This window comes from Leptonychotes weddellii, chromosome 12, assembly GCF_054177405.1.
Source record: "Leptonychotes weddellii isolate Sample4059 chromosome 12, ASM5417740v2, whole genome shotgun sequence".
In the NCBI taxonomy this organism is placed as follows: Eukaryota; Metazoa; Chordata; class Mammalia; order Carnivora; family Phocidae; genus Leptonychotes; species Leptonychotes weddellii.
Window position 1 is genome coordinate 51,713,836 of NC_138380.1, and position 27,352 is coordinate 51,741,187.

At 33.3% G+C, this 27,352-nt stretch overlaps 1 protein-coding gene and 1 pseudogene across 7 annotated transcripts in view; both read left to right on the forward strand.

The window, feature by feature from the left end:
• SNX13 (sorting nexin 13) overlaps positions 1–27,352 on the forward strand; it is a 124,546-nt gene that overhangs the window by 85,660 nt on the left and 11,534 nt on the right. For 3 of the 7 annotated variants that reach the window (XM_081800447.1, XM_081800446.1, XM_081800443.1), the window contains exons 14-22: positions 239–343; positions 957–1,089; positions 6,090–6,127; positions 10,337–10,406; positions 14,082–14,254; positions 19,708–19,815; positions 21,577–21,633; positions 22,256–22,366; positions 26,274–26,435. In XM_081800447.1, the coding sequence (XP_081656573.1) occupies positions 239–343; positions 957–1,089; positions 6,090–6,127; positions 10,337–10,406; positions 14,082–14,254; positions 19,708–19,815; positions 21,577–21,633; positions 22,256–22,366; positions 26,274–26,435 (957 nt within the window). The remainder of the gene's footprint in view (positions 1–238; positions 344–956; positions 1,090–6,089; positions 6,128–10,336; positions 10,407–14,081; positions 14,255–19,707; positions 19,816–21,576; positions 21,634–22,255; positions 22,367–26,273; positions 26,436–27,352) is intronic. The other 4 variants (XM_006729486.3, XM_081800448.1, XM_081800444.1 and 1 more) reach the window with 3 other exon arrangements.
• Positions 12,314–12,433, forward strand: LOC115939561 (U2 spliceosomal RNA; annotated as a pseudogene).

The window sequence follows — 27,352 nt, forward strand, 5'->3', positions numbered from 1 at the left end:
ATTTAAATCCATGTTTGTCTCCCAGTGTACTTTATACTACATGATGACAAGAAGATTTGGTTCTTATTTCAGCCTTCTTAAACGTCAAGGTGTTGTTTATAAACCAAGGGTTTTTTTTTTTTTTTTTTTACCAATTACTTTCGATAATATGGTTCCATTATATAATTCTTCTACTATAAAGAATTAACTTGAATTACAAACTCAAAAGGTCATTACTACTATTATTTTTCTCTTTTAGGCATCTCCAAGAGTTACTGTTGATGATTATTTGGTAGCAAAATTAGCAGATACTTTGAATCATGAAGATCCAACCCCTGAAATCTTTGATGACATTCAGAGGAAGGTATTATATATAACATTTATCATTATATGTTTCTTATGAAAAAAATGTATGTTTCTATATGCATGTAATTCATTTTTTAAAAGGTTATTGAAACAAAAGTATAGTGGTAACTAAAAGGTGAGTTAGCTAACACTTCTCATTTACAAAAAAGGTAGGCCAGTTTTTTGTTTATTTAAATGACAAGTGAGGAAGATCCTTATGTTGGGTTATTGAAATCTGACTAAAGGGCCAGATATATAGTCTTAGAATTTCATGAGTTGATAATGATGTATAAATGACCTGACATAAATTTCTTTTACTGTGTTCATGGAGCCTTTATGTGGACTTGTTTGTTAGAGAACACTACTTCCTGGAACATTATATATAACCTGTCATGTGACTTGTGTTGCAGTGGGACCATTTTCAATACATTGAGGTACTAGAGGGACCATTAGTTGTGAAATTAGTTAAGAAATCATTAGTTGTGGTGTAGGCTTATTGCTGGCATCTTACAAGTATGGAATGTGTGATTCATTATAGCAATACCTCTTTCTAGCTTTTGGTGAAATCTTATTAGTGAAAATTAGTACATTATCTGTATTAATGATGGAATATCTTGATTTATTTCAACAAGGTTTATGAATTGATGCTACGAGATGAAAGATTTTATCCTTCCTTCAGACAGAATGCACTTTATGTGCGCATGTTAGCTGAGCTGGATATGTTAAAAGATCCTAGTTTCAGAGGATCAGATGATGGTGATGGAGGTAAGGTGGCACATATGCATGGTGTGTGCATGTGTGCGTGTGTGTGTGTGTGTGTGTGTGTGTATACATAAATATTTCTATATACTGTTGACCAAAAGATGATGTTTCAGGTAAGATAAAAAAAATGCCTTTAAGCCTAATGTGACTTGTGAAATATTTAAAATTCTATAAATGAATGACAAAGTTTAGTTAATACTAAATTAAAATGTTGAAAATTTAGTAACGGATTAGAACATAACTATAAAAGCCTTGAAGTCTTAAGAAGAATGTTTTCTTGAGTTTTGTCACCCAGATATTTTTTATGGTAGTTTCCGTTTGGTAGTAACTAATAATATTCATGACTAACAGTGGGATTATTGAGAAGATTAAATGAGATAACAAGTCATGATCCTGAGAGTGTACCATAAACTATATAAAGCATTGTTTTAAAAAGAATAATTTTTTTCTCTTTTATTACACCATTTTCCAAATCCTGAACAGTATAAGGTGGAAGAAACTACATGAGTTGTTTATTCCAGTCTTTCAGTTTTTTTCAAATGAGGATATTATCAGTATGATATAATGAAGAAGCAGACTTTGAGAATCAGAATATTTAGATTTTACTCCTGTTCTACTACTTAGTTACCTATAGTGATGTTGGCCAAACACTTAAGTCTCATTTTTCTCAGTTGTAAATCTGGAATAATGATTTTGTCATAGTAATATCTTCAGAGTCATTATCACACCATTGTCAGATTTAAAGGAAATTATGTATATGAGAATGATTTATAAACTAAAACAAATACCAGTTTTTATTAGTAGTATATAAGCAGTTATTTAAAAATAGTGGGAGAGGTAGCACTTAGAGCACAAGTCTCCATATTGTGAAGCCCAGTGGCCATTTTACTGGTGATCCAATTCAGCAGTATTTATAAAACTAATAAAATGTGTAAGGTGTGATAAGCTTCCTGGTATGTTCAAATAAGCAGTAGAAATAAAAAGTAAATGGGAAAGATTTCAGTAATTATTTTAAGAGAGTAATTTTAATTATTTATGAATAAGTTTTATGGGCAGGACTACTTGGGGTTGGAGATACAATAGGTCTATTAAGTGGTAAGCACTGCTTTAAAAAATATCTCTGTTGGGGCGCCTGGGTGGCTCAGTTGGTTAAGTGACTGCCTTCGGCTCAGGTCATGATCCTGGAGTCCCAGGATCGAGTCCCGCATCGGGCTCCCTGCTCGGCAGGGGTCTGCTTCTCCCTCTGCCCTCTTCCCTCTCGTGCTCTCTGTCTCTCATTCTCTCTCTCTCAAACAAATAAATAAAATCTTTAAAAAAAAAAAAAATCTCTGTTATAGCAGGTTCCTGCTCTTCCCTCTCCTCTCTCGCCCTGCCCCCCTCCCTGGTCTGTATTAGTAAGATTTTACTTTTTAAATAATCTAAGAAATCCAGTTACAGGAGTTTGCATGTGAGTTTTAATAACTTTTATATTGGTTGTTGATCTAGTATCTTGAGTTTTTAAATTAATACTCTTTCTGGTTTGTTTTATTTGTAAACCCGGAATAATATTCCATTAACTGGATTTGATAGCATAATTAAGGAAGTTTGGTTTTTTTTTAAGAGTACTTCTGTGGGAGGGCGCCTGGGTGGCTCAGTTGGTTAAGCGACTGCCTTCGGCTCAGGTCATGATCCTGGAGTCCCGGGATCGAGCCCCGCATCGGGCTCCCTGCTCAGCAGGGAGTCTGCTTCTCCCTCTCCCGCTCCCCCCTCTTGTGCTCTCTCTCTCTCTCACTCTCTCTCTCAAATAAATAAAATCTTTAAAAAAAAAAATTGGTTAAGAGTACTTCTGTGGGAGCTGAGAGTAAAAATCAGTGTAACTCAAGTTTATTATACAGTTATCTCTGTATTTACTGTCTCTTGAAAAATCTTTTACAGAGCTGCTATGAAATTTGCAAGTAGCAGTGCAATGTATATATAAATATATATAAATAAATATATAAGTATTTTTGTTTATTTTACTTTCATCTACTCTAGAGATTTCTTAGTATTATGGATTTGCTATATGACCCAGAATGAAAGAAAGATAAGTTGAATCATAATCGGCTAATGGTATGAGCTTCTAAGTAATCTATAATTTAAAATGATAGTAGCATTATATTCTGTGGCAGTAGTTTTTGTTCCAATAGTGTAAAAACGCTTCTAAAGTCTAGTATATTGACTTTAACTTTTATTTATATCTTTCTAGGCAGTCTAGTTAGTTGTCTTGTATGCAACTAATGGAACCAATTTTTTTATAAGCCATCTGAAACTTCCCAAAACTTCATACTTAAAGCATGAAGTACATTAAAAATTTTTTTCTGCAACTTGTTTTGGTCTGAAGTAAATGTACTTCTCATATATCAGCCATTGAGTCATTCTTCACATTGGAATTATTAATTGAAGTTTGAAATTATATACATAAATATATCTTTTGTCTTTCTAGGACATTGCTTTTTAGTATTCTTTGTCCTTATTGGTGAGCTTTTATACATCTTATAACTAAGAAATTGTCTAACCCCTTGAAACCATTTGAAAAAAGTATGTAGAATGATGGGTATAAATATGAAGCATTATTGTTAAAAACAGCTGTCAGGTTTATTGTCTTTGCCTGTGTTTAGGTTTTAGGCAATTGCTAGGACTTTTTCAATAGTGATGCTTATGAATTTTGATTGTTTAATCAAAAATAGACCTTCCCCACATTTTTTGTTATAAATTCATTTTTGATTTTTAAAATTAAGGTTCCTGGGATTAAGCCCTGTGTCGGGCTCCCTGCTCAGTGGAGAGCCTGCTTCTCCTTTTCCCTCTGCTCCTCCCCACCAGCTCGTTTTCTCTCTCTCTCAAATAAAATAAAATAAAATAATAAAATAAAAATAAGATTCTTGACGTTTTATTTTTTAGACATTTTGAAATAATTGTCTAATCTAGTTTTTAACTGTATAGATGATTAAAAAAAAAAAATGCAGGCTACATTTGAGCCTAAAATGAATGGGCCAAGTCTTATCATGTGTGATAGTATCCTTTAGTGTTTTGTTTTGCTTTTTACCTTCTGGGAAAGAAATTTCATTCCTATTTAATCAAACTTCAGTAGGTAGGTAGTAGCTGAATGGCTTTTGTAATTATGTGTGTGCTCTCTCCTCCCCTTTTTTCCTTCTTTCTATTTGTGATTGCTTTTTTTAGTTAGTTCAGCCTTAAAATATTTTTAAAGTTGGTATTTCTCCATTAAAACATGGTCACACAGTCTTTTAAAAAATATTTAAATAATGCTTTCTGTTTTAATTTTAATCACATTATTTTTCTCACCATATCAAATCATACTTTCTTTTGTTTTCTAATGTTTATAGGCAGTTATCAAATTCTTGACTAAATGTGGGCCTAGATTGATTTTAGACTCTATTTCTGTATCTTCTTATTGTTGATCACAAAAGTAAATTACATCTTGGGGCGCCTGGGTGGCTCAGTCGTTAAGCGTCTGCCTTCGGCTCAGGTCATGGTCCCAGGGTCCTGGGATCGAGCCCCACATCGGGCTCCCTGCTTGGCGGGAAGCCTGTTTCTCCCTCTCCCACTCCCCCTGTTTGTGTTCCTTCTCTCACTGTATCTCTCTCTGTCAAATAAATAAATAAAATCTTAAAAAAAAAAAAGTAAATTACATCTTGTTTTCCTTCTGATTGCTCTTTTAACTTGATTTAAGAGGTGGGCAGACCACAGAAGGAAGTAGGAGGTATATAATTGAATAAGGAGGATAGAGAACTGTTTGCTCATTTTAATTATCACCTTGCTATTAACCAAGGGGTAATCCTAGGTGGAATTTCCTGTTTACTTTTTGTGACCATAGGTCTGAGGAACCAAGAAATGTTCTTGGGCATTTAGAATTGTTAAAGCTGGAAAGCAACACCAACTGCTTCTTTCTAAAAGTAATAGAAATTGGTTTTATCTATCTATCTATCTATCTATCTATCTATCTATCTATCTATCTATCTATCTATCAGAGAGAGAGAACACAAGCAGGAGGAGTGGGAGAGGGAGAAGCACGCTTCCCGCGGAGCAGGGAGCCTGATGTGGGGCTCGATCCCAGGACCCTGGGATCATGACCTGAGCCGGAGGCAGACGCTTAACGACTGAGCCACCCAGGTGCCCCTAGAAATTGGTTTTTAAGACCCATTTAGATACCCAGATTCGTAAATAATCTCAAGTGCTGGAAGCCATACATTAACCTTAAACTGTATAAGAATACTGCTTCACCATATATTCATTTCTGTTTTTAACAGAGGGGCATCTTAATTGGTAACTTTGTGTGCTCAGATATAAAATAGAACACTGAAGGAAAAGACATTAATTTTATAATGTATGATTGACTTAGCTCTCTAACATTACTTTTTAAAAATAATTTAGTTGTTTTTTAAGTAAATGGCAGTGCATATGGAGTTTTACATATCTTGTTCTATTATATATTGATTTAAGGATCTAGGGTTGTGATATTTTTGGGCCAAATCTACCAAGAGTAAGTGGACATAATAGGTATATTACGTATACAAACCGATCTATTTATTCTTCACATGAAAGAAAAATTTTATTTATACTATTTCTTAATCCAGTGAGACAGAACTAACAAAAAACTTGTGACATTTCCTAATGAACTTCACTCTGCAGTGTTTTCCTCATGTTTACTTTTTATCAGACAACTTCATATGATACAATAAAGATAAAATATTTAATAATTGCTCTCCTGTACACGAACACCTATTTTTGGTGTGTGTTTTGTGGGGGGGGGCAACTCAGGTACATTTATATTTTCTCTGAAATATATGGCTTGCAAAACCATGAGGCTTAAGGGAGCAGCAGGTGTTTGGGAGTAGTATACTACAATTTCCTTTGCTGTTTTATTACGTCTTTGCTTGGGTGACTTTCATTCTTGGTGTTTGAACTTTAGATAAAACAATTTTTTCAAGTTTTTTACTGTGTACTAAGTTGAATTTCCCCTCCCACAGAGTCTTTTAATGGGTCTCCTACTGGAAGCATAAATTTGGTAAGTATTATTATGGGTACTTAATTATTAAAGTGACTTGAAAATATTATAAAAGGTGAGCTTTAACATACATAAATAAATGATATATTAGAAGCTCTCAGATCATCCTTTTATATTATAAGAAGTTCTTTGCTTTAAAAGAAATGTTAAATTCACGTATAAGAGCCTCTGAAATTTATTTTCATTTTTAAAAATGGGCTTTAAGTCACATCTGCATAATTCAGTTGTATTTGATTTAAAAAAAGTGACTTCATTATTTTCAATCCCAATATTTAGTATTTTGAAATGACTCTTTGGTGATTGCTATGTTGGATAGTAAACTTGTGACATACAAGTGTTTACATTGAAATTCGGTTTTTCTTTTTGTATGTAGAAAAGAAATATAAAATTAGGATATCTGAAAACTTCCAGATATTTCTTAATGTGCACACTATGGTTGTTATAAAAATTTTTTTTAAGCTTAAGGCCTTATAGTAAATAAAGCAACTTTATTTTAGGATTACAAATTTAAGAATGATATATTTTTAGCACATAAGCTGTCATTGGCATTTTATACATTCAAAGTGAAGTGTGAAATAATGAACATTTCTCTTCTTTTATATATACACCCTTTTCATGAATAACTTATTTCATAAAATGCTGCTAGGAAGAAATATTATTATGTTCTGTGAAAGTTTCAGTCCAGAGTTTGTGGGGGGTTAGGGAGAGATTGTTTGCTTTGTTTTTATTCTACTTATATTACTTCCTCTTTCAGACTTTTTATAATAGCTAAATAGTCTACAGGTCCATTATCTTATGTTGTCTTCTATATATAACTATATTTCAGAAAATAACCTTATTGAGGGTTTTATTACTCTACAAAGTACAACGTTTAACAAAACACTGAAGCAGTCAGCCATAGTGTTATGTCAGATACGATGTAACATTTGAAATACTGTCCTAAATCATTTGGTATCATTACCATTTGTTTGTTATATTCCATAACCTTATAACAAAAAGGAATAACTTGTAGAGCATGAAGAAAGTATTAGCAATAATACTCATTTGTAATGAAAATGTTTCCAGATGTGGTGAAACTTCATTCATTTGAAATTTCAAGTATTCACTTTTGTAGTGCTTGTACAAGTGTTTGAACAGTGGTAACAAATACTTTTTTTTCTTTATTCCATATCTGGAATAAATGCTTTTCCAAATAAGAGTGATTCTTTTGTCACATAGAGATATAAACCAGAGAGTCTCTTGATTGACAAAGGTCACACTTGAGGTCAGGGACTTGCAGTATTTTGTTATTTACATAAATCTATTAAATTCAAGGTTTTAAGTACCTGGAGTCTTTTGGATTCTTTTTTTTTAAATATATAGACAAATTTTAGTGGACAGCTACGTTTTAAAAATAGTTTTAAGGTTGTAAAATAAGTCATCATAATAGTTTTTCCCAAAATGGTAAGCAAAGAAAATAATGTGGTGATTTACTTGTTTTCAATTGAGATTGGCAGGTAAATTATAAGCCTTTCTAGCAGTGCCATCATAGTTGTGTGGATTATCACAGTAAATCTGAACTTTCATTTTTTGTCTTATCATGTTAAAAAAAAAACAACTTTTTTTGCAAGCAGTTCAAGAATCTTAACCCAAGAATCTTTACAAACTGTATTTTATTTCAGGACAGCATAAGTCTACTTGTTTTGAAATCACAGTTTTCTTTTACTAAATAACACTTATAGTTCTAAATCAGAATGTAGTTAATATTATTTCACCAACTGTAATTTTATAGTCTACTTGATATTTACATTTGCATTATACCTGTGACTGAGAGATGTTTCATTGGATTTTTTCATCATATTTAATGAAAATAATGTTAATTGTTTAAGTGTGCTAAAAAGACATTTAGGTACAAAGTTTTCTAACAATTTCTGGGTTGCATAGTATAAGATGGTAACATGTTTAAAGTAATAAGTACTGTTTTGCTGTTGAAATGTTACTACAAGGGAAGGTTAACAATAATAGTAATAACAAAAATACTTCTTAAAACAATTGTTTTATATTCTCTGGGATAGCTTGTAATTGGAAGAAGATCATAGTAGATAACAATCTAAATTTTGTAGAATATTCTATTTTCTCTGAGGCTTCTATCTTTCACATAAAAGTAATACTAAAACAAAGGTTGTGTTTCTGTCAAGATGTTTTATTATAGGTCATAGGACCACTTAAAAATAAGTGCACTCTTTTCAGAGCATTATAATTCACTGTAAACTGACAGAGTTGTAGAGCAAGTATTACACTGTTGTACCATTGGGAACACTGAGGTACAAGAAAGACTGGTTGGTTTGGCTAAAGTCTCTTAGGGTGTCACTGGTGAAGCCTGGACTAGACCCATTTTAATTTAATGATTTGTCCACTTGACCAGGAAAATACTGTGGATTATCTGTATGTTATTATCATACTTTGTTGCTCTTAATGAATAGTCTTAAGTAGTAAACTTTTTGGCTTTCTTCTTAGAATGCAGTTGGTTTTCTTCTTAGAATGCAGTTGCCTTAATTTAAATGGCTGTATGTCATATATAGCTGCATTTAAGTCATTTAAATGACTCTCCTAATAATATTGGTAATATCATGTTAGAACCCAAAGTTCATTCAGATCCTGTGGTTTTTAGAGTATAAAATATGTCTGAATCATATAACGTCGGTGTGTCAGAGACCATTTCGTTGTTCACTGATTACTAAGAGGACTCGTAGGCCTTAGCATACTCTGACTCTTCTGGAAAGGATTTATTAGAGAGAAAGGATATAAAGCAAAATCAGGAAAGGGAAAAGGCACATGCAACAAAGTACAGAGGAAACCAGGTACAAGTTTCTAAGACTTCTCTCCCATGAAAGTCACATTAGACAAACTTAAATCCTCCAGCAATGAATGTGACAACACATATGAAATGTTGCTACCAGGAAAGCTTATCTGAGACTAAGTGACCAGGGTTCTCACTGGAGGCAGGCCACATAGGCAAACCTCTAGTTAGTACATACTAAAATTCCAGACTCCCAGAAGGAAAGCAGGTGTTCAGCATAAACAGTTATTAGGTACAGTGAACTACTCTTAGTGGTTAAGGAATGGTGGGAACCTTCCCTAATTCTAAATTCCCAGATGTCATCCAAGGGCCAGGCTTGCAAGCATTCCTTTCAAAGGAGAGCAATTTCAAATGAACTCTTTCTTGTTTATTTTTTTTCCCAGCTTTATTGAGATATAATTGACATAAAACATTACATAGGTTGAAGATATATGACATATTGGTTTGATATTACAAAATGGTTACCACCTTAGGGTTAGCTAACCCCTCCATCACATCACATAGTTACCATTTCTTTTTGTATTGAGAACATTTAAGATTTACCCTCTTAGTAATTCCAAGTATATAATATTTTATTATGATTATTATTATTTGAAATATAGTTGACTCAGGTTAACTCTTTCTATACAGTCTGTCATTATGTGCCCTTCTAGGTATGTGTGGGTGTGTGTATATGAGGCAAAAAAGTTTTAAATTTAAACCCAAAGGCCATAGTTGAAAAAAGATTCATTTGGGTCACTCAGTAATGATTTTTGTTTGTGGAATTATTTTTGAAAATTATTTAAAATCTTAGACTGGATTCACTTCATGTAATAAGTAATCATAATAGGTAGCATTTTTTTGTGTTAGGCAGTCTTACTGATGTTTTACATGTCTTCTTATTTAATCCTTACATAACCCTGTGATGTGTAGGTACTATTACTCTCATTTTATAGATAAGGAATCTAAAATTATTCCTAAGTTTACAAAAATGTTACATAATACAGAATTGGCTCTAGTATAGTTCAACATTAAAAAAAATTGAAATGGTAACTTAAGAACATGTCTACTTATTTTTATCCATATTTTATTCCTTGCCATATATTGAATATATTTGAGAAGTAACAAATGTCGGTATATGGATAAACAATGAAGGAAGAAATAATCGATGTACTAAGTTGATTTCTGAAATTCTTTGTTTTATAGTTTTTTAATTGTGGATTTTCTCTCTGCTGTTAGTATAAATAGAGAGGATTATTGTTGGGGGAGGAATACAGATAATATAAAGTTTACGTGGGGCAAAGATGAGTAAGGCATATATGATATAGGATGCGTTAACACTTTTTTCCTATAAAATTAAAATATTTTTTTGATTATTTTTCTTTTTCAAGTCTTTAGATGACCTTTCAAATGTATCTTCTGATGACTCAGTACAACTTCATGCTTACATTTCAGACACTGGTAAGAGACTTTGTGGTATAATTATTACTCAAAAATTATTAATTATTATCACCCTTGGACTATTTTCTACATTTATTTTTACAAACCATTTTTCTCTTCTGTAGTCATTTTTAAGTTACATTTTTTTTTCTGCAGCATGTTTTCCAATAAATTCTGTTACGTTTGTATTATGGTTTGATATATACTCTTTATCATGTTCAGTGATATTTTGTGTATATGTTATGATGTATTTGTGTATCTTCTTTCTCTAAGGTTGTTACTATTTACATTTGGAAAAGCTTAAATTCTAAGCATTTTGTCATTGCTAATAAACTCTTGAAACCCAAACTTTTCTTCTTCTTGTTTGCGTCTTGCTGATAATTGTCTGCATAATTCTTATTAAATTGCTTGGGGCAGATTTTAGCTCCATCTTTTTTATACATGTAAAGTCAGACTAGATAAGTGGGTTAATGAAACATTGGTATAGGAGTTTACAGACGCTTAAGAAATGCTTGGATGAAGTGAGAAACCTAAAATTTTGTGACTTAGCATACATGCAAAATGGTTAGTGAACTGAGAAAAAAATCTATTTTCATCATTGCCATTGGGTTATTAGATAATGCCAATGAGTAGTAGATAGTGATGGTTTACTTATCCCGCCTCTCACTGTTCCTAGTTTATAGGAGTGTGTCTGTCCGATTACATTTGAAATATTACCATACTGAGGTATCTCAGTTCAGTTTCGTGCTTACATTTTAGGTAACTAAGAAGAGATTTTATAGTGCAAGTACAGCTTAAAAGATAATTTGCATTTTTTTTTTTAACATCTCTGTTTTCTTTTTCTTCCCACTGGAGCTGGAGTCTCATTTTGCATTGTGTTCCCTGCCATATTTTTGAAATAAGTTATTTATAATTGCTGTCTAAGTTGTTCTTTTATCCTTTACAGTTAGTTGGTGCATACATTACTCTGCTTATAAAGGTCATTAGATAACAACTTTGTCAATAAAACCAGAGGTTTTGTTGCTTTTCTTTCTAGCTTTTATTATAGTTGTTTCACTTTTCCTTCCTGAAATTTTAAAATTCTTTTTAAAAATCTCTCTTTTCTTTGTTGGTTTATCTTCCAAATATGAAAGTCTTTGTTAAACCACAAATGTTTAGTATTTGTCCTTTTATTTCTTTCTTAAAGACCTTAAACTTTATGTCTCAAAGAAGATACTCATGTCTATATTTCTTATGTAGATCTTTCTTTTCTCTGAAAGTTGTGGTTTTTCTAGCTCCTTTGTCCATTTATTCAAGAAGTATTTATTAGCTTCTTGAAATGTATGAAAGCACCATACTAAGCATTTTTAATAAATTGTTATTTTTGTCAAACTTATGTATAAATACTAAAGAGGCAGCATAATACAGTTTTAAGAACATTACTTTTTGTCCATTTCCATGGGTTCAAACCCCAGCTCTGCCACTTAATAGTTGGGTGAACTTGGGCAAGGTCCTTAACTTCTCTGTACTTCAATTTTCTTATCCATAAAATGCAATAATAATAATAATATTTACTTCATAGGGTTGTTAGAGGATTCATTAATTACATTAGTAACATTAGTTTGTTCAATAAATATTTTACCAGTTGGACTCCAGAGAGTCTATATTTTATATTCTTAACATCTTTATTACAGGAAGTAGAACTTAGAGTCCAGTGAAGGGCTTCTCAAGGAGTGGTCCACGAACCAGTGCATACTGCTTCTCTTCTTTGTGAAATCTTCCTTTAAAAAATATTAGCTCAATTAAGCAATGTACTTAATGATGAGTCTGATTTATATTCTGGTTCTTGTTCCTTATCTGATTCTGGATTAGTGACAAATAGTTTATATCACCTGCTGTAACATTGTCCTAATGAAAACAGAATATTTCCACAATAATATCTCACCACCATCGCTTCTCGGCCTTTTGGCTAAGATCAAGTGTAGTATCTGTTCTTATCAGTTTAATAATATCTCACCATCATCTCATAATCAATATATGCAACCTCATTATCTTTCTTTAAAATCAAATTGCCTTTTTATCTTTTGCACAACCTCTTTATTCTTCCTATTGTGCATGCACCCAAGTCATGAGCTCTTCTGCCTATCATTTTGTGATAAATCTGATAATTCTTCTTCCCCTCATTTCTTTTCTGTTCTTCTTATTCTCCTTGCTCTTGTTAACTTCTAATTGGTTATGATTTGCTCCTAAGTGGTTTCTGCTTTCTGTTTTCCTTCCCCAAACCTATCTTGAGCACAACAGATAAAACTATTCCCGGGGTGCCCGGGTGGCTCAGTTGGTTAAGTGACTGCCTTCAGCTCAGGTCGTGATCCTGGAGTCCCAGGATCGAGTCCCGCATCGGGCTCCCTGCTCAGCAGGGCGTCTGCTTCTCTCTCTGACCCTCCTCTCTCTCATGCTCTCTCTCTGTCTCTCTCAATAAAATAAAATAAATCTTTAAAAAAAAAAAAAAAAACAAAAAAAAACTATTCCCTGTTGTCATGCTAGCTATATTTGAGTGGTGGTGGTTCTCTAACATGATGAAAAAGTTTTGTGCAGTTTGTTCTGCATAGGTCTCTGAGAGGATGGCTGGAAGAAGTGAACAGTAAATAATAAATAGTGTTACCTATAGTAATAGGAAAAAACAAAGAATGTCAAGTCATGCCTGGAAAAGGTATCTGTCATCCTCAAGAAATTGAAAGCCTATCTTGATTCCCAACATGGGTGTGTCTAGAGTCAGCCATCTTCAAGTGATTTGTACCACAGGGCCTCCTAGCCTGAGAGGGTGTTAAAAATAGTCATAGAGATAAAACCTAAGGCAAGAATGCAACACTATGAAAAAACAACCAAATACAATCGTAGAAAAAAATATTGTGATTGAAATTGAGGTCAGTGGTTAGATTAAGAAATAGACCAGATGTAGATGAATGGAGACTCAGTAAACTTTTAAAGACCTGAAGAAATGATCTAGAATAGAATACCACACTAGAAGGAGGTAAGAAAATGGAAAAATAGGAAAGAAAATTAAAGAAAATGATTCAAAGTGAATCCCTTTACTTAAGGTTAGTACACAGTGGGAACAGGTTTAGATTTTAGAGACTACCTCACTGGAATGGTTTGTGACACGTCAGTAGGAAAATGCCTTTTCCAAAAAAAAAAAACAAAAACCAAAACTCCAGAATGAACTACACTTGTAAATTTTTGAATGTTATAAATGGTGAAGAGGCGTGTCAAAAGAGTTCATGAAACCTTATTCCTTGGCTTTTGCTTTCTGTTTAGTTGAAGAGATTTTAATTGAAATACAGCTGAATAGTGAAGGTTACTATGAAAGATTATTTTGTTTCTGTTATTTTTCCTCTATTAATTTAAAGAATAATACTGTAGTAGGTGGTAGTGTGGTATCGAAACTAAGAATCGGCACAAGCTCTTGAGGAAGAGAGTCTAAAGTAGATACCACTGTGTGGTTGGTAGTGTCATCATAAACTTATGGTGGAGTTACTGTGTATAAAATCTTGTCATTGTGAGTACAGAGGATGGGAATCTATTTTACCCTTGGGTGACATCCTTTTGTCTCAGTCTGTCATTTCAAATTCTTCTTCATTCCATGTCTTTTTGTTTTTGTTCTTCATCTTCCTCCTTTTTGTGTGTTTTGTTCCTCTTCATTTTGTTTTAAATGACTAGTATATGCTGACTATGACCCATATGCTGTGGCAGGCGTTTGTAATGATCATGGCAAGACATACGCATTGTATGCTATCACTGTACACCGGCGCAATCTGAACAGTGAGGAGATGTGGAAAACCTATCGTCGCTATAGTGACTTTCATGACTTCCATATGAGGATCACTGAGCAGGTAATGAGGTTTTTAAAGTTTCTGTGTTTTACATTGTTTCCTGATTTGATGTGTGATTCTAAATAGTTCTGAGGATGCTAAGATACTGACCAGAGCAGAAGAAAATAAAGTAAGCATTTTCGTATAATCAGCATAATGTCAGAATGATTATGGGCATTTAACCAATAAATCAATCTTTAACCAGTCCCAAGCATTGTAGACCAGTGACAAAATATCAGTGATCTACCTTGGAAAATTAAAATGAATGTATATTTCTGATTGTGTGTGTGTGTGTATGTGTGTTGCTTTGTAGAGGTGTTTGGGTTTTGTTTAAAATAGGGAGGATCACTGCAAGGCATTTTGTGTTTTGTTTTCGGCAATATAATTCAGAGCTCTAGTTATTTTAAATGGTATCCTTATCCCCACAGTGTAACAGTTAAGTCCTTTATCCATCAAGTTGTTTTATAAACACAACCTAAATTAAATTTAACATTAACCAAATAATGTTTTTAATTCTTACTAAATACAACCCTTTTGTTTTATAGAAGTATATGGACCCTTAAGGATAACACATGTAAACAAGTTATTTCTCTGCTTTACTTTTTTATTAAATACTTTCTTCTTTAACTTTGAAAAGTAGATTATCACCAGATGAATTGCAGTATGTGATCTGTGGAATTTAACTTTTGAGAATCTTTTATTTCATTCAAAGTTTTTAAATATGCAATGGTATTAAACCAATAAAAATAATAATTACTGGTGATGTTTGGACAGAAGCTTTGAAATGGCATTGTATTATTTGAGTAATCAGAAAATACCTTTTTCAGTTAAGATAGTGGAAAAAATATGGTTGATACCATGATAATCTCATTAAAATATTCTGTGAATAGAGTGAGATAAACTATTAATGGCTTAAAAGTGATTAAAAACAGATTTAGTGTTGGCTCCAGAAGCCCATATGAAAAAGACTTTTTTTTAAAGATTTTATTTATTTATTCATGATAGACAGAGAGAGAGAGAGAGAGAGAAACATAGGGAGAAGCAGGCTCCCAAGGAGCAGGAAGCCCGATGCAGGACTCGATCGCAGGACCCTGGGATCATGACCTGAGCCGAAAGCAGACGCTTAACCATCTGAGCCACCCAGGCGCCCGAAGAAGACTATTTTGAATCATAAGGAAATTAATAACTTCAGGCATGCCTGTTCTATTTTTGTTGTTGAATAGATCACCATGTTTCTTGATTTGTTTCTTCATGTTTAGCTTGATTTTTTTTTTTTTTTTTGCAGAGGTGAAAGAATTTTCTGTCCCACATTGAAGAAATAAATAATTGCTTTGATTTTTAAAATATTGCCTGTTTTGTATGCTAAAATCCCACAGCTTATGTATCTTTCTCCCCATCCTCACACTTTAACCAAGCAAGACAAATTTAAGATAATATGAATTGCTAGGAAGTAGTTTTATTTACTTGCAAATCAATGAGAATTTGGTATAATGTGAAATTTTCTAGTCTAGGAATGTAAATGTCATGTTTACATATTGACAAATATAAGTGAAGAACATACTTTAAAAAAACTTTATTAATAGAACAGTTCATACAGAAATTCTTTTTCTTTTTTTTTTTTTAATATTTATTTATTTGACAGAGAGATAGAGAGTACAGGTAGGCAGAGAGGCAGGCAGAGGGAGAGGGAGAAGCAGGCTCTCCGCTGAGCAGGAAGCCGATGTGGGGCTCCATCCCAGGACCCTGGGATCAGGACCTGAGCCGAAGACAGACGCTCAACCGACTGAGCCACCCAGGCGCCCCCAGAAATTCTTTTTCAATACAGCATCAAAAATTAAATGAAATTAATAAAGTGAATTCATTTTTGAGAGGGCTCAGTTCAGGCAAAGTGGTTTTGACTTTGTGTTTCCTATCAAGTTCTGTTAGTGTTTAATAAGTACTTAAGTATTTAGATTGCTCACAGAGCTTAAGAATTTAAAAACAAAGCTTGTGAGTGAAAATGTAGCTTTAAGCAAAATGCTAAGCATTTGTAAATAAGATTCAGGCTGTTTGCCTCTTAGCTCTGCTTTACCTGTAGTTTTAAATTTAAATCTCTCATAAAATAGAAGAAAAATGCAGTGACTGAATAGTAATACATCCTTTGGTAACAGTACAACCTGTTGACACAAATGAATTTTAACTCCATAGAGCTCTTGAAGTGTTAACATTTTTTAAAACAGGTTTTGTTTAACTTTGTGATGTGAACTTTTTCCAGTCTAAATATATAAAAACATTTATTTTCTTTAAAGATTTTTTAGCCTCATTTGATATTTTATGGATAAAGATTTATAAAATTGAAAGAAAATAATTAAAAAATTAAATGTGACATTATTTTAGAAATCGCCTGAACCTACGCATTTATTTATTCAACAAATACGTATTAAGTTTTTTCTCTGTGCTTGGTACTGTTCTCAGTGCTGGTAATATATCAGTGAACAGGACAGACCAAGTCCTTGCCTCTAGGAGCTTACATTCTAGTAGACACTGCATTACTGTTACACTGGGTGAATTGTATATTAGTACTGATAAAATACTAGTGATTTAGAAAATATTAAGTATGCATTAAGGTAACTGAGTAAAAGTATTTATGTGCCTGGCTATAAACCAATTTTGAATCCTTCTAACAAAATTTCAGGCATGCTTTTTGAATTTTCCGGTAGTGCATCAGGAAGACATAATTCAATGTAGAAAGATAAAATCTTTTATTTTGGAATGTTTATGATATATATATATCTGAGTTCTTTGTGAACATGAAATACTCTTTAATTTATGTGAGTTCTTATGTTCAGGCAAATTTCTAATTTTTTTTCTTTACATGCTTTAAAAAAATTTCTTGAATTTTTGGCAGAGGGAATTATATTACCTTTCAGGGAGTGGGCTACCTCTTACTTGTACTTCTAAAATCTTTAAAATATCAAACTTGTAATGAGTTTAATATAGAGTATAAATTTCACCTTTTTTTCCTTTTATAATAATAATATTTGAGAGAACTGTCAGTCATTAATGCTTCTGTTCCAGATCATTTTAAAACGAGTTTGATAATCTAGGCTTTAAGAAAATAACTTTTTTGGCATTTAATTTGTTTTCTTTTTCTTTTTTTTTTAAAGGTTTTATTTATTTGACAGAGAGATAGAGAGAGCACAAGTAGACAGAGCCGGCAGGCAGAGGGAGAGAGAGAAGCAGGCTCTCCGCTGAGCAGGGAGCCCGACGCGGGCTTGATCCCAGGACCCTGGGATCATGACCTGCGCCGAAGGCAGACGCTTAATGACTGAGCCACCCAGGCGCCCCTAATTTGTTTTTTTCTAATTAACAAGGTTTAATATTTTAAAGTTTCTGAAATAAATTGTTGTTTTATTGCAAACTGCTATATTCTTTGATGTATTAATTTGCTAGGGCTACCGTAACAAAATACAACAGACTGAGTGGCTTAAACAATAAAAAAAATTTTCTTTCAGTTCAGGAACCTAGAAATCCAAGATCAAGGTGTTGGTGAATTTGGTTTCTCCTGAGCCATCTCCCCTTAGCGTTCAGATGGACACCCTTCTCTCTATGGCTCCACATGGCCTTTTCTTTGTGTGCTCACCTCCTTCATGTCTCTTTGTGTGTTCACATTTTCTCCTCTTAAAGACACCAGTCCCGGTCAGATTAGATTAGGGCCCACCCTGAGGGCTTTGTTTTACTTAATCCCCTCTCTAAAGGCGCTATCTGCAAATACAGCCACATTCTGGAGTACTAGAGGTTAAGGATTCAATGTATGACGTTGGGGCAATACCTTTCAGCCCATAACATCTTTGTATTACCAGAATAAAGTATGTATTCTGTAAAGTTAAGTCAGTAGTTAAAGATGATGTAGAAAAGTAATATTCCAGCAAATTAAATAACTTTTGGGACACATTGAAAAACTTAATTTATTTCCATAAGGTATATAAGGTATGATTTTTTTAATTCATAAAACCAGGAACTCTCCACTGGACATTTGATAATCAATGAGGACCCATTCTGATACTTTTGTGAGCAACCAAATTTGTGAATATGGCTACAGCATAACATTTGCCCTATAAATTGCAACTTTCCTTTTTTGTTTTTCTTGCCTTTGCTGAGGCAAAAGAACTGCCTTTACCTTTCATGTATAACATACAATGAACTTATTCACATTATAGTTGCAGGCAGCCATCAGATTTGCCATTCCATTTAATAATTTTTTAGAATCTTCCAGTTTGGAGATGAAAATTAACCTAAACCTTTTCATTTCCTCTTTAATCTCTGCACCAGGAATGAGTTTTCTTTACAGAACCATTACTGTTGATGTTTTTAAACAAAGGATGGTTTTAGAAAGTTTGTTTCAGTTTAGGACATGTATCACATGGGAAAAACAGGAAGGCTGCTTGAAGTTTCAGTTACTAGGCTTTTGGCCAGCCACAGTCACTAGCTAAATGACTTTCCTCCCGTGCTGTGTTAGTAGCTGGTGTAGTTAAACTCTGTGCTTTAGCAAGGCACAGCACATTACTATATATGTGGGCCTTTGAAGGTGCACCCAAATGTTAAGTCTGTAAATGCTAGACCTAGAGCATGTACACTTACTTGGTGCTTGTGGTCTTGCAAAGATACGATACATACTAATGGCTTTTAGGTTTTTTTCTTAATAATCTGAGTTTATTTTTCATGTGTTTGGTGGGGAAGAAGTGTCCATGTTGTACTACAGTTGTTTATATGCAGAGTTGTAATAAAACTGTAATCAATATTTTGAAATTTGCCTTTTCTATTTTTTAAAGATTTTATTTATTTGACAGAGAGAGACACAGCGAGAGAGGGAACACAAGCAGGGGGAGTGGGAGAGGGAGAAGCAGGCTTCCCGCGGAGCAGGGAGCCCGATGCGGGACTCGATCCCAGAACCCTGGGATCATGGCCTGAGCCGAAGGCAGATGCTTAACGACTGAGCCACCCAGGCGCCCCACCTTTTCTATTTTTAATAACTAGCTATTAGAATGATTAACTGATTGACAGTCATCAATATTAAAAAAGATTTCTTTAGTAGATTTCTTAAGCCAGGAACTCATGGGTCTTTGGTCTTTAAAAATATATTTGCTAATACTTTATTCACAAGTCAGAGTGTTAAGGAAAATATTTTAAAACCTTTTATTATTGATAATTTTGAACAAAATTAGAGTATTAAAAAGGAAACCTCATGTGGACATCATTCCTCTTTATCAGTTATCCATGTTTGTCATTCTTGATTGAAAATACTCCTTTATAAATAAGTAGCATTAGAACTGTGTTTGGACATACTTTCTGATTTTTGCTTAATAGAATATATTACAAAATAATCTGTTAAAGATGCTTTTGATATATAGAGGAATTATTCCTTGGAAAATGCTTTTCATTTTTCGTAAAAAAAAAAAAAAAACTAAAATTATTGAATGTATTTTATCTTCTAGTTTGAAAATCTATCAAGCATATTGAAGCTTCCTGGTAAAAAGACTTTTAATAATATGGATAGAGATTTTTTAGAAAAAAGAAAAAAGGATTTAAATGCATATTTGCAGGTAAGTCCATGTTTATTATTACCCATAGATTTTCATTTTAATATAGCCTACAGAAATAGTAGATTTCTTTATTAAAGAATGTTTTAATATAATAGTGGAATAGTAACCACTTTTCAGTAGTATGTCACATCTGTTCAGTAATTTATCAATATTCTCTGTTTTCTGGACACTGCTAGGGATTTTGTCACTTCAGGTTTAGATGAATACACACACACAGGCACACGTGTCTTACACATCACTGTAAAGTCTAGGTGTTTTATGGTACACTAAACAGATAAATGTTTCCAGTTCACTAGGTAGTTGCTCTTCAAAGCTAGCATATTTTCATTCCTGATAAATGCCTCCTATGGTCCACAGTGAGTCTAAGACTTCTAAAATTACAGGATAATTCAAAAGAGGAATAGATCTGAGGGACTATTTCTTACATGTAGTATTCTAGGTATGTAGATTTTCTATTGTGGAATAACAAAACTTGTCTCACAAAGTTACTTATCCCAGAAAAAAACTTTTAGACCTGGGTACCCAGATGTCAGATATAATAATAATATCACGTTATAGTTTTTTATACTAATGAATGATTTGTAAAGGTTTTTCATCAAATAGACCTGGCTTTAGCCCAGGTATGTAATGTTCCATTATTTAGACCCCCTACTCCACCCTCTAGAACAGGGGTCAGCAAATTGCAGGCTGCAGACCAAATCTAGTTCACCATATGTTTTATTGAGTTTTATTGGAACACAGCCATCCATTCAGTTTATTATTGCCTAGTACAGCTTTTACATTTTGCTACAGTAGAGTTGAGTAGTTTCAGCAAAGACACAGTGGACTACAAAACCGAAAGTAATTATTATTTGGACCTTTGCAGAAAAGTTTGCTGACCCTTCCCTAGTATGTAGTGAAACTTAGCTAATGCTATACTGGATATTTTGTTTGGAAGGTTTCTCTCTCTCTTAAGCATTTATAAAAACATTTGTAAGTTTGATTTGGTTTGTTTATAACCATAATTGTAATTCCATGGCATTATTATTTCCTGGAAAGATAGCAAAACATATAATTCTCTTATTATTTACCTTTATCTTCTGACTTAAAGCTGGATGTGTGATATGATTTGTATGACTCTTGTCAAACACTGGTTTTTTAATTTAAAAAATTTTTTAAAGATTTTATTTGAGAGCAAGGGAGCACAAGTTGGGGGAGGGGCAGAGGAAGGGGGAGAGGGAATTGCAAGCCGACTCCATGCTGAGCACAGAGCCCAACTTGGGGCTTGGTCTCACAACCCTGAGATCCATCACCTGAGCTGAAATTGAGTCAGATGGATGCTTAACCGACTGTGCCACCAGGCACCCCAAACACTTTGATTTTTTTAATATGTTAGCTTTAATTGTATAAAAATCTGTATCAGTTATGTGTAAGATTTAAAAGACTTTTTCCCAAATCTGGTGCCATAAATGTATCTTTTAAATATGGCTGTACCAAATATATTGTAGCTGATGAACTCAAGATATGTCAAAATAACGTTCCATTGAAGGAATTAAGGTAGAATGTTAGGTGTGAATCATTATCATTAACAGTTGTGAAAGCAGTATGTTCAGATTATTTTATGTACTTTCTATTTAGGTTAACTTTAGAATTAGGATGTGATAAACATAACAGTTTACTAATGTGGATCTTCGTAGTATAAGCTATAAGACCTGAAAATGGACTACAGTAGTCTCCTCCCCTTATCTGTGGTTTTTGCTTTCCGTGGTTTTACTTACCCAGTCAGCCATGGCCATGGTCCAGAAGCAGATGATTGTCCTTCTGATGAATTGTCAGAAGGTCAGTAGTAGCCTAATGCTGTGTCACAATACATATGTCATTCACCTCACCTCGTCTAATTATGTAGGCATTTTCTCATCTCTTATCATCACAAGAAGAAGGGTGAGTACAGAACAGTAAGGTATTTTGAGAGAGAGACCACATTCACAGTATATTGCATATACTTTTATTACAGCATATTGTTATAATTGTTCTATTTTATTGTTATTATTGTTAATCTCTTACTCTGCCTAATTTATAAATAAAGCTTTATCACAGGTATGTATGTATGTATAGGAAAAACCAGTATATGTAGGGTTCGGTACTATCTTTGGTTTCAGGACTCCACTGGGGGGATTGGAATATATCCCCCATGGAGAAAGGGGACTGCTATAGTAAATACATTTGACAACTGTCACAGTAGATGCACTGAAAGTCAAAAAAGCAGATGGGAAGAATATACACCGAACTATTAATGGTCATAGAATTATTGATGACTTTATTTATAAACTGTGTAATTGGTTTTTTAAATACAAAATTAAAATTCTGTACATGCTTAATTTTCTAGCAGATAAAATTATAGATAGGAGTTAATTTCCAATACTGTATCTATGTAGGATATCTTTTTTTTTTCCCCCATTAGTTACTGTTGACTCCTGAAATGATGAAAGCATCCCCAGCTTTGGCTCACTATGTGTATGATTTCCTTGAGAACAAAGCCTACAGTAAAGGGAAAGGGGATTTTGCTCGCAAGGTAAGCAGACCATTGCATTGGTTTTCTTTATAGGTCTGTTTTCATCATTTTTTAAAAAGATTTTAATTATTTACTTGAGAGAGAGTGAGAGAGCACATAGGGAGAGGGAGAAGCAGGCTCCCCACTGAGCAGGTAGCCTGACACGGTACTCGATCCCAGGACCCCGAGATCATGACTTGAGCTGAAGGCAGCCTCTTAACTGACTGAGCCGCCCAGGCACTCCTTCATACATTTTTAAATAAAAGAAAATAAATTTACATTTGTAAGTTTTAAAACCGGAAAGTTTTATTAAATGCTTTTTGGCATGTTTATCTTCTATGGTTTATTAAGCCTGCTATTGATAGGCATATCTGATAAATATAAACTATTTTAACGTGTAGATTAAAATCTAGCAGGAGCTTAAAACAAAGAAAAAAGACTTTTTGAAATAATGCAGTGAGGAAGATTTGCCTAAGATAGGTCCCAAGCTTTTCAATAACTTGAGAAGGAGCCATTTCTTACTGACAGGAAAGGTCTTTTACTTGGAATGAGGATAAGAAAAATGTTCAATAGGTTATGTTCCTGAAAGTATTTATGCCCCTTGGGTGAAATCTTTATTATTTAAAATTTCTTTGGGGATATGGGTCCTAAACTTGGAATTAGATGGTAGGTTAAGACAATAAATGACAAAGTGCTCAAATCGGGCAAGATAGTTTAGTGAGTGAGAACACAGACTTTGGAATTAGTCTTTGGTTTAAATCCCTGCTCTGCCATTTACTAGCTGTGACCTGCAACATGTTAGTTACTTCACGTTTTGGTCCTTTAGTTTTCCCAAGAAATGAAGATACTAATCCTCATTTTACAGCATTGTACAAGTCAAATGTGATATTCCATGTATGACAGCACCTGGCACTTCATTAACTTCAGAATAAATGTTGCCTCTTCGTAGGAGTGGTGGCAGTCATAGTGGGAGCAGTAACAGCAGTTGGGAGGCCTGGGTGAATAGTGGGTAGGAACTCTGTAGTTTTATAACTTTTCAAAAGTCTAAAATTATTTCAAAATGAAAATTAAAAACAAACAAAAAGTGACTTCCCTGCCACTCCTCCCCGCGCTCTGAAAAGACTAAAAAAAAAAAATTAGGGAATTGGTACAAAATAAGTAAGAATTAACTGGTACAGAATAAGTAAGAATTAAACATAAGAACTGTGTATGATTACTCTAGGGTGTTGGGTTTTAACATCTAAGCGGATATTAACATTTTTTAGTGGAGTGTTTTAATAACAAGTTCCATATTATGTGCCTTATAATGGTGGGGGGACAGTGTGGTGATATGTCTTTGTATTTCGTGATTGAAGTGATTGAGTTTAAATTTCAACTCTTAAGTGGTTTTATTGTCAGTAGAGATGCCTTCTAGTGTTCCATCTTTTTGATATTTACCTTATTTTCTCTCAAGATTTTATCAATTTTAAGAAGAACTAATAAATCAATAACAGCTTTTTTGAGATAAAAGAAATGTTACCTCAAATGTACACAATTTCTTTTTGTTGACCATAGTACTGTGTGTGTAGAGCATATATATGCTCTATATATCTGGACAGCTGTGTATTGCTTTTTAAAAATATTACCACTGGAATCTAAAGATCCTCTGAATCTTTCTGGAAGTCCATAGTAACATACATTTTTCATAAATCATATTGGCTGTTACCAAGGTCATCTTGACCTCTTTTAGATTGGCAAAATAATTTTTATGCACATCAAGAATTAGGGGTTTTCAGCTATATTTCCTTTTTGGCTAAATTATAATTTAATATTTTTTTCTTAATTATATTTCACTGAAAATTAAGTAGGTATTAGAGAAATCATCTGCAAACATCTTCTCAGTGGCTATCAGAGCTTGAGAAATAATACTTTATAACATATTAACCTGGTCACAGAGTTTGTCTAGCCTTTCAAAATATGTGGGCAATTCCTAGGAAGAGTAACTAACACACAGTCTTCCTTTATTCACACTGTTTCTTTCTATCCACTTTGATACCACGGTGCGAAGGCATTTTTTAAGCTATAGTTAAGGGACCTAAATTTAAATTAAAATTACTTTGTGTTGTTACTGATACACATAATTGAAGTGATAATGCAGGGAAAACATCTTTGGTAAGTCAGGCCAAGTGTACACTTATGCTGGTGATCCATAATTCATTCCTCTGCTTGGTAATTTACAAGTTTGTTTTTTTGTTTTAAGCACGTGTTTTAAGACAAATCCTGTTTGTGGAAATCTTGTCATACAGCGATGGACTCTGTTTTTATGCTTCTGAAATTCTGCTTTTTTCAGGATTAGGCATCAAAATCACCTGTGGAGGTTTTTCCATCCCTCTAGTTCACCCATTCCCCGTCCCCAATACAGATGCTTGGGCTTTACCCTCAGAATTGAAAAACAAAAAGGAAAAAGGAAAAAAAAATAGATTCTGTAGGTCTAGGATAGTGCACAGGCAACTATTTATATTATTAACTAATACATGATACAGATTTAGGTTCTGTTATTTTAAGAGTATCAGTGGTAGTTTAGCCCCATGTCTGGTGTGAGGCTACATACACATACACACATATATAATTTTACCCACAAGTGCACATGCACACACACAGTTAGCTTCACCTTTTTAGCCTTTTTATCTCTATATCTGTGTACCAGTGGTAGTGTTTTTCAGACCCTTCTTTGTACTTGTTTTTGTCCTTTGGTTCTCCTCTGAATTGTTCTATTGTGACAATGTCCCTCCTAAATGTTGCATATTCCATCAAGCATATCTAGAGCACTATTGACTCAGTTTAATCCAAAGAGTAACTAAAACTTCCAATTATTTTACGGCTATCTTGAAATTCATTTGTTGTCTTTTTTTATAGCACTTATTTAACCTTTTCTAGTTTTTCTTAATGGAAACCATGAAAACATACTAGAGTGAAGGAGTTTTATCTTCTTGATACCATCTCTTAACATTGTGCTATGTTCCTGAAGTAGTGGAGTTCAGTGTCTTTTAGTTTTTTGTTTTTGTTTTTGTTTTTTTTTGGTAGGGAACATAATTTGTTTCTGCATTAGTTCTTATGAGAGTCACACTTTCTGGAAAATATTCTTGTAGATTTTTTATGACTTTGATTTTGTGTCCCTTTTTTGTTTTTTTCTTTGTTTCTGTTAAAATTCTCAGAGTTCCATATGCAGACTATTTTGGTTTCTAGATGTTTCTTCCTTTCTTAATTGAAATTATCTGACATTTGTGCAGTCAGAATGTCAATTTTAATGCTTCCTATCCCCCTGGAGATTATTCCTTTTTATATTTCTGATCATATTTTCTTTTATAGTTTTTCTTTTCTGTCTTACTAAAGGATTCCATAGTCCCTCTATAGATTCTGAGCATGTAATGTAACCAAAAAATTATTTTAAAAAATAAATCTTAGTTACTTGTTAGTTACTTGAGCTTTCTGCTTATTTTATCTGCTTGTTTATTTTTCATTGTCTCCTCAAAATACCTATGTTATTATTGCCTTGAATTGTAGCAGAAGTATGTTGTGGCTAATTCCGTTTGCACCAATTTCTGTTTTGGAAAATGTTTTATTTATTTTAGCTTATTTCTTTAATAAGGCAGCCAAAACTTGTAATCACTAGCAACATATTTTATTTTTTGTATAAGCTAAAGCTTATATTTTCTAGCAATTGCCTTATCACCAAGTTATTTAATCATATATTTGTGTGTGAAAATATATTTTTAAGACAATACATTTTGAAGAAAGTAGTTCTGTACTTTTAAAATGCAATTAGATATTATAGACTAGAAAGTTACTGCATTTTTCGTGTGTGTTGCACTCTGTATTTTCCCAGGCTTCTCAGTTAAATAACAAGTCTGATACAATGAAGTCATGGTATAATATCTTTTCCCCTTAGATGGACACTTTTGTAAATCCACTTCGAAATTCTATGAGGAATGTTTCAAATGCAGTTAAATCCCTTCCTGATAGCTTGGCAGAGGGAATGACTAAAATGTCAGACAACATGGGCAAAATGTCAGAAAGATTAGGTCAAGACATAAAGCAATCATTTTTCAAGGTAAGAAGATGTTTTCAGTAATATCTACAGCAAACTATTTTTAAATCACCTAAGATTTATTGAGCTTCTGCTTAGATTTACCTTATTTCTTTTGAGAAGTCCAAAGCTCCCTAGACACATAGTCTTATAAAAAATAAAAAAAAATAAAGAGAATGAATTCTTACCAGAAATGGATACTGTGAAATCCAGTCACTCCTCAGGCTTTGCTGTGGTAGAATTTTGAAAGCCAGTAAAGATAACCGACATCCTTTGTACTGTTATATTCTATTATGCCATTTTTATTTTATAATGCTATTAAATTTTAAAACAATAGCAAGTGCTGTTGTGCAAATGAGCTATACTAGTATTCATCAGGAAACATAAAACCTAATTTCTCCTGCTTCACCTGACCAAGTGGCTAGGCTAGGAGATCAAAGGGAGGAAAAGTCTCACAATCATCAGCCTCTGGGGCCATCCTTTACTTGGATATACAAGTGAGTGGTATAGAAGAGTTTCATAGAGAAACATTTTCATCACATTTGCAAATACAGGTAGCAGACCAAGTTGTTTGTTACTTTCTGAGTTATACTTTTTATAATTTTCACCTACTTGTTTAACGTTATAATCAAGACTATAAAAAGAAAACTTGTTACTGTTAGAGTTTTCTATTTGTTAGATCATGTTTGAAGAGTAAATATAATATGTATATAAATATAGAATAAAAATACACACAATTTCTTTAAGAGACAACTCCTAAAATAATGTGTGTGTAAATCCATACTTTTCTGTTTATTCTTATACTTTCTCTGATACTTTATCTTTGTTTCTAATCATGGGGGGATGTACACTAACACTGAAAATGAGGGTTTTTGCAAGTGCCACTTCTGCCGATCACTACTCATATGACTTTGTACAGAAGTCACTGAGCTTTTTCCCGT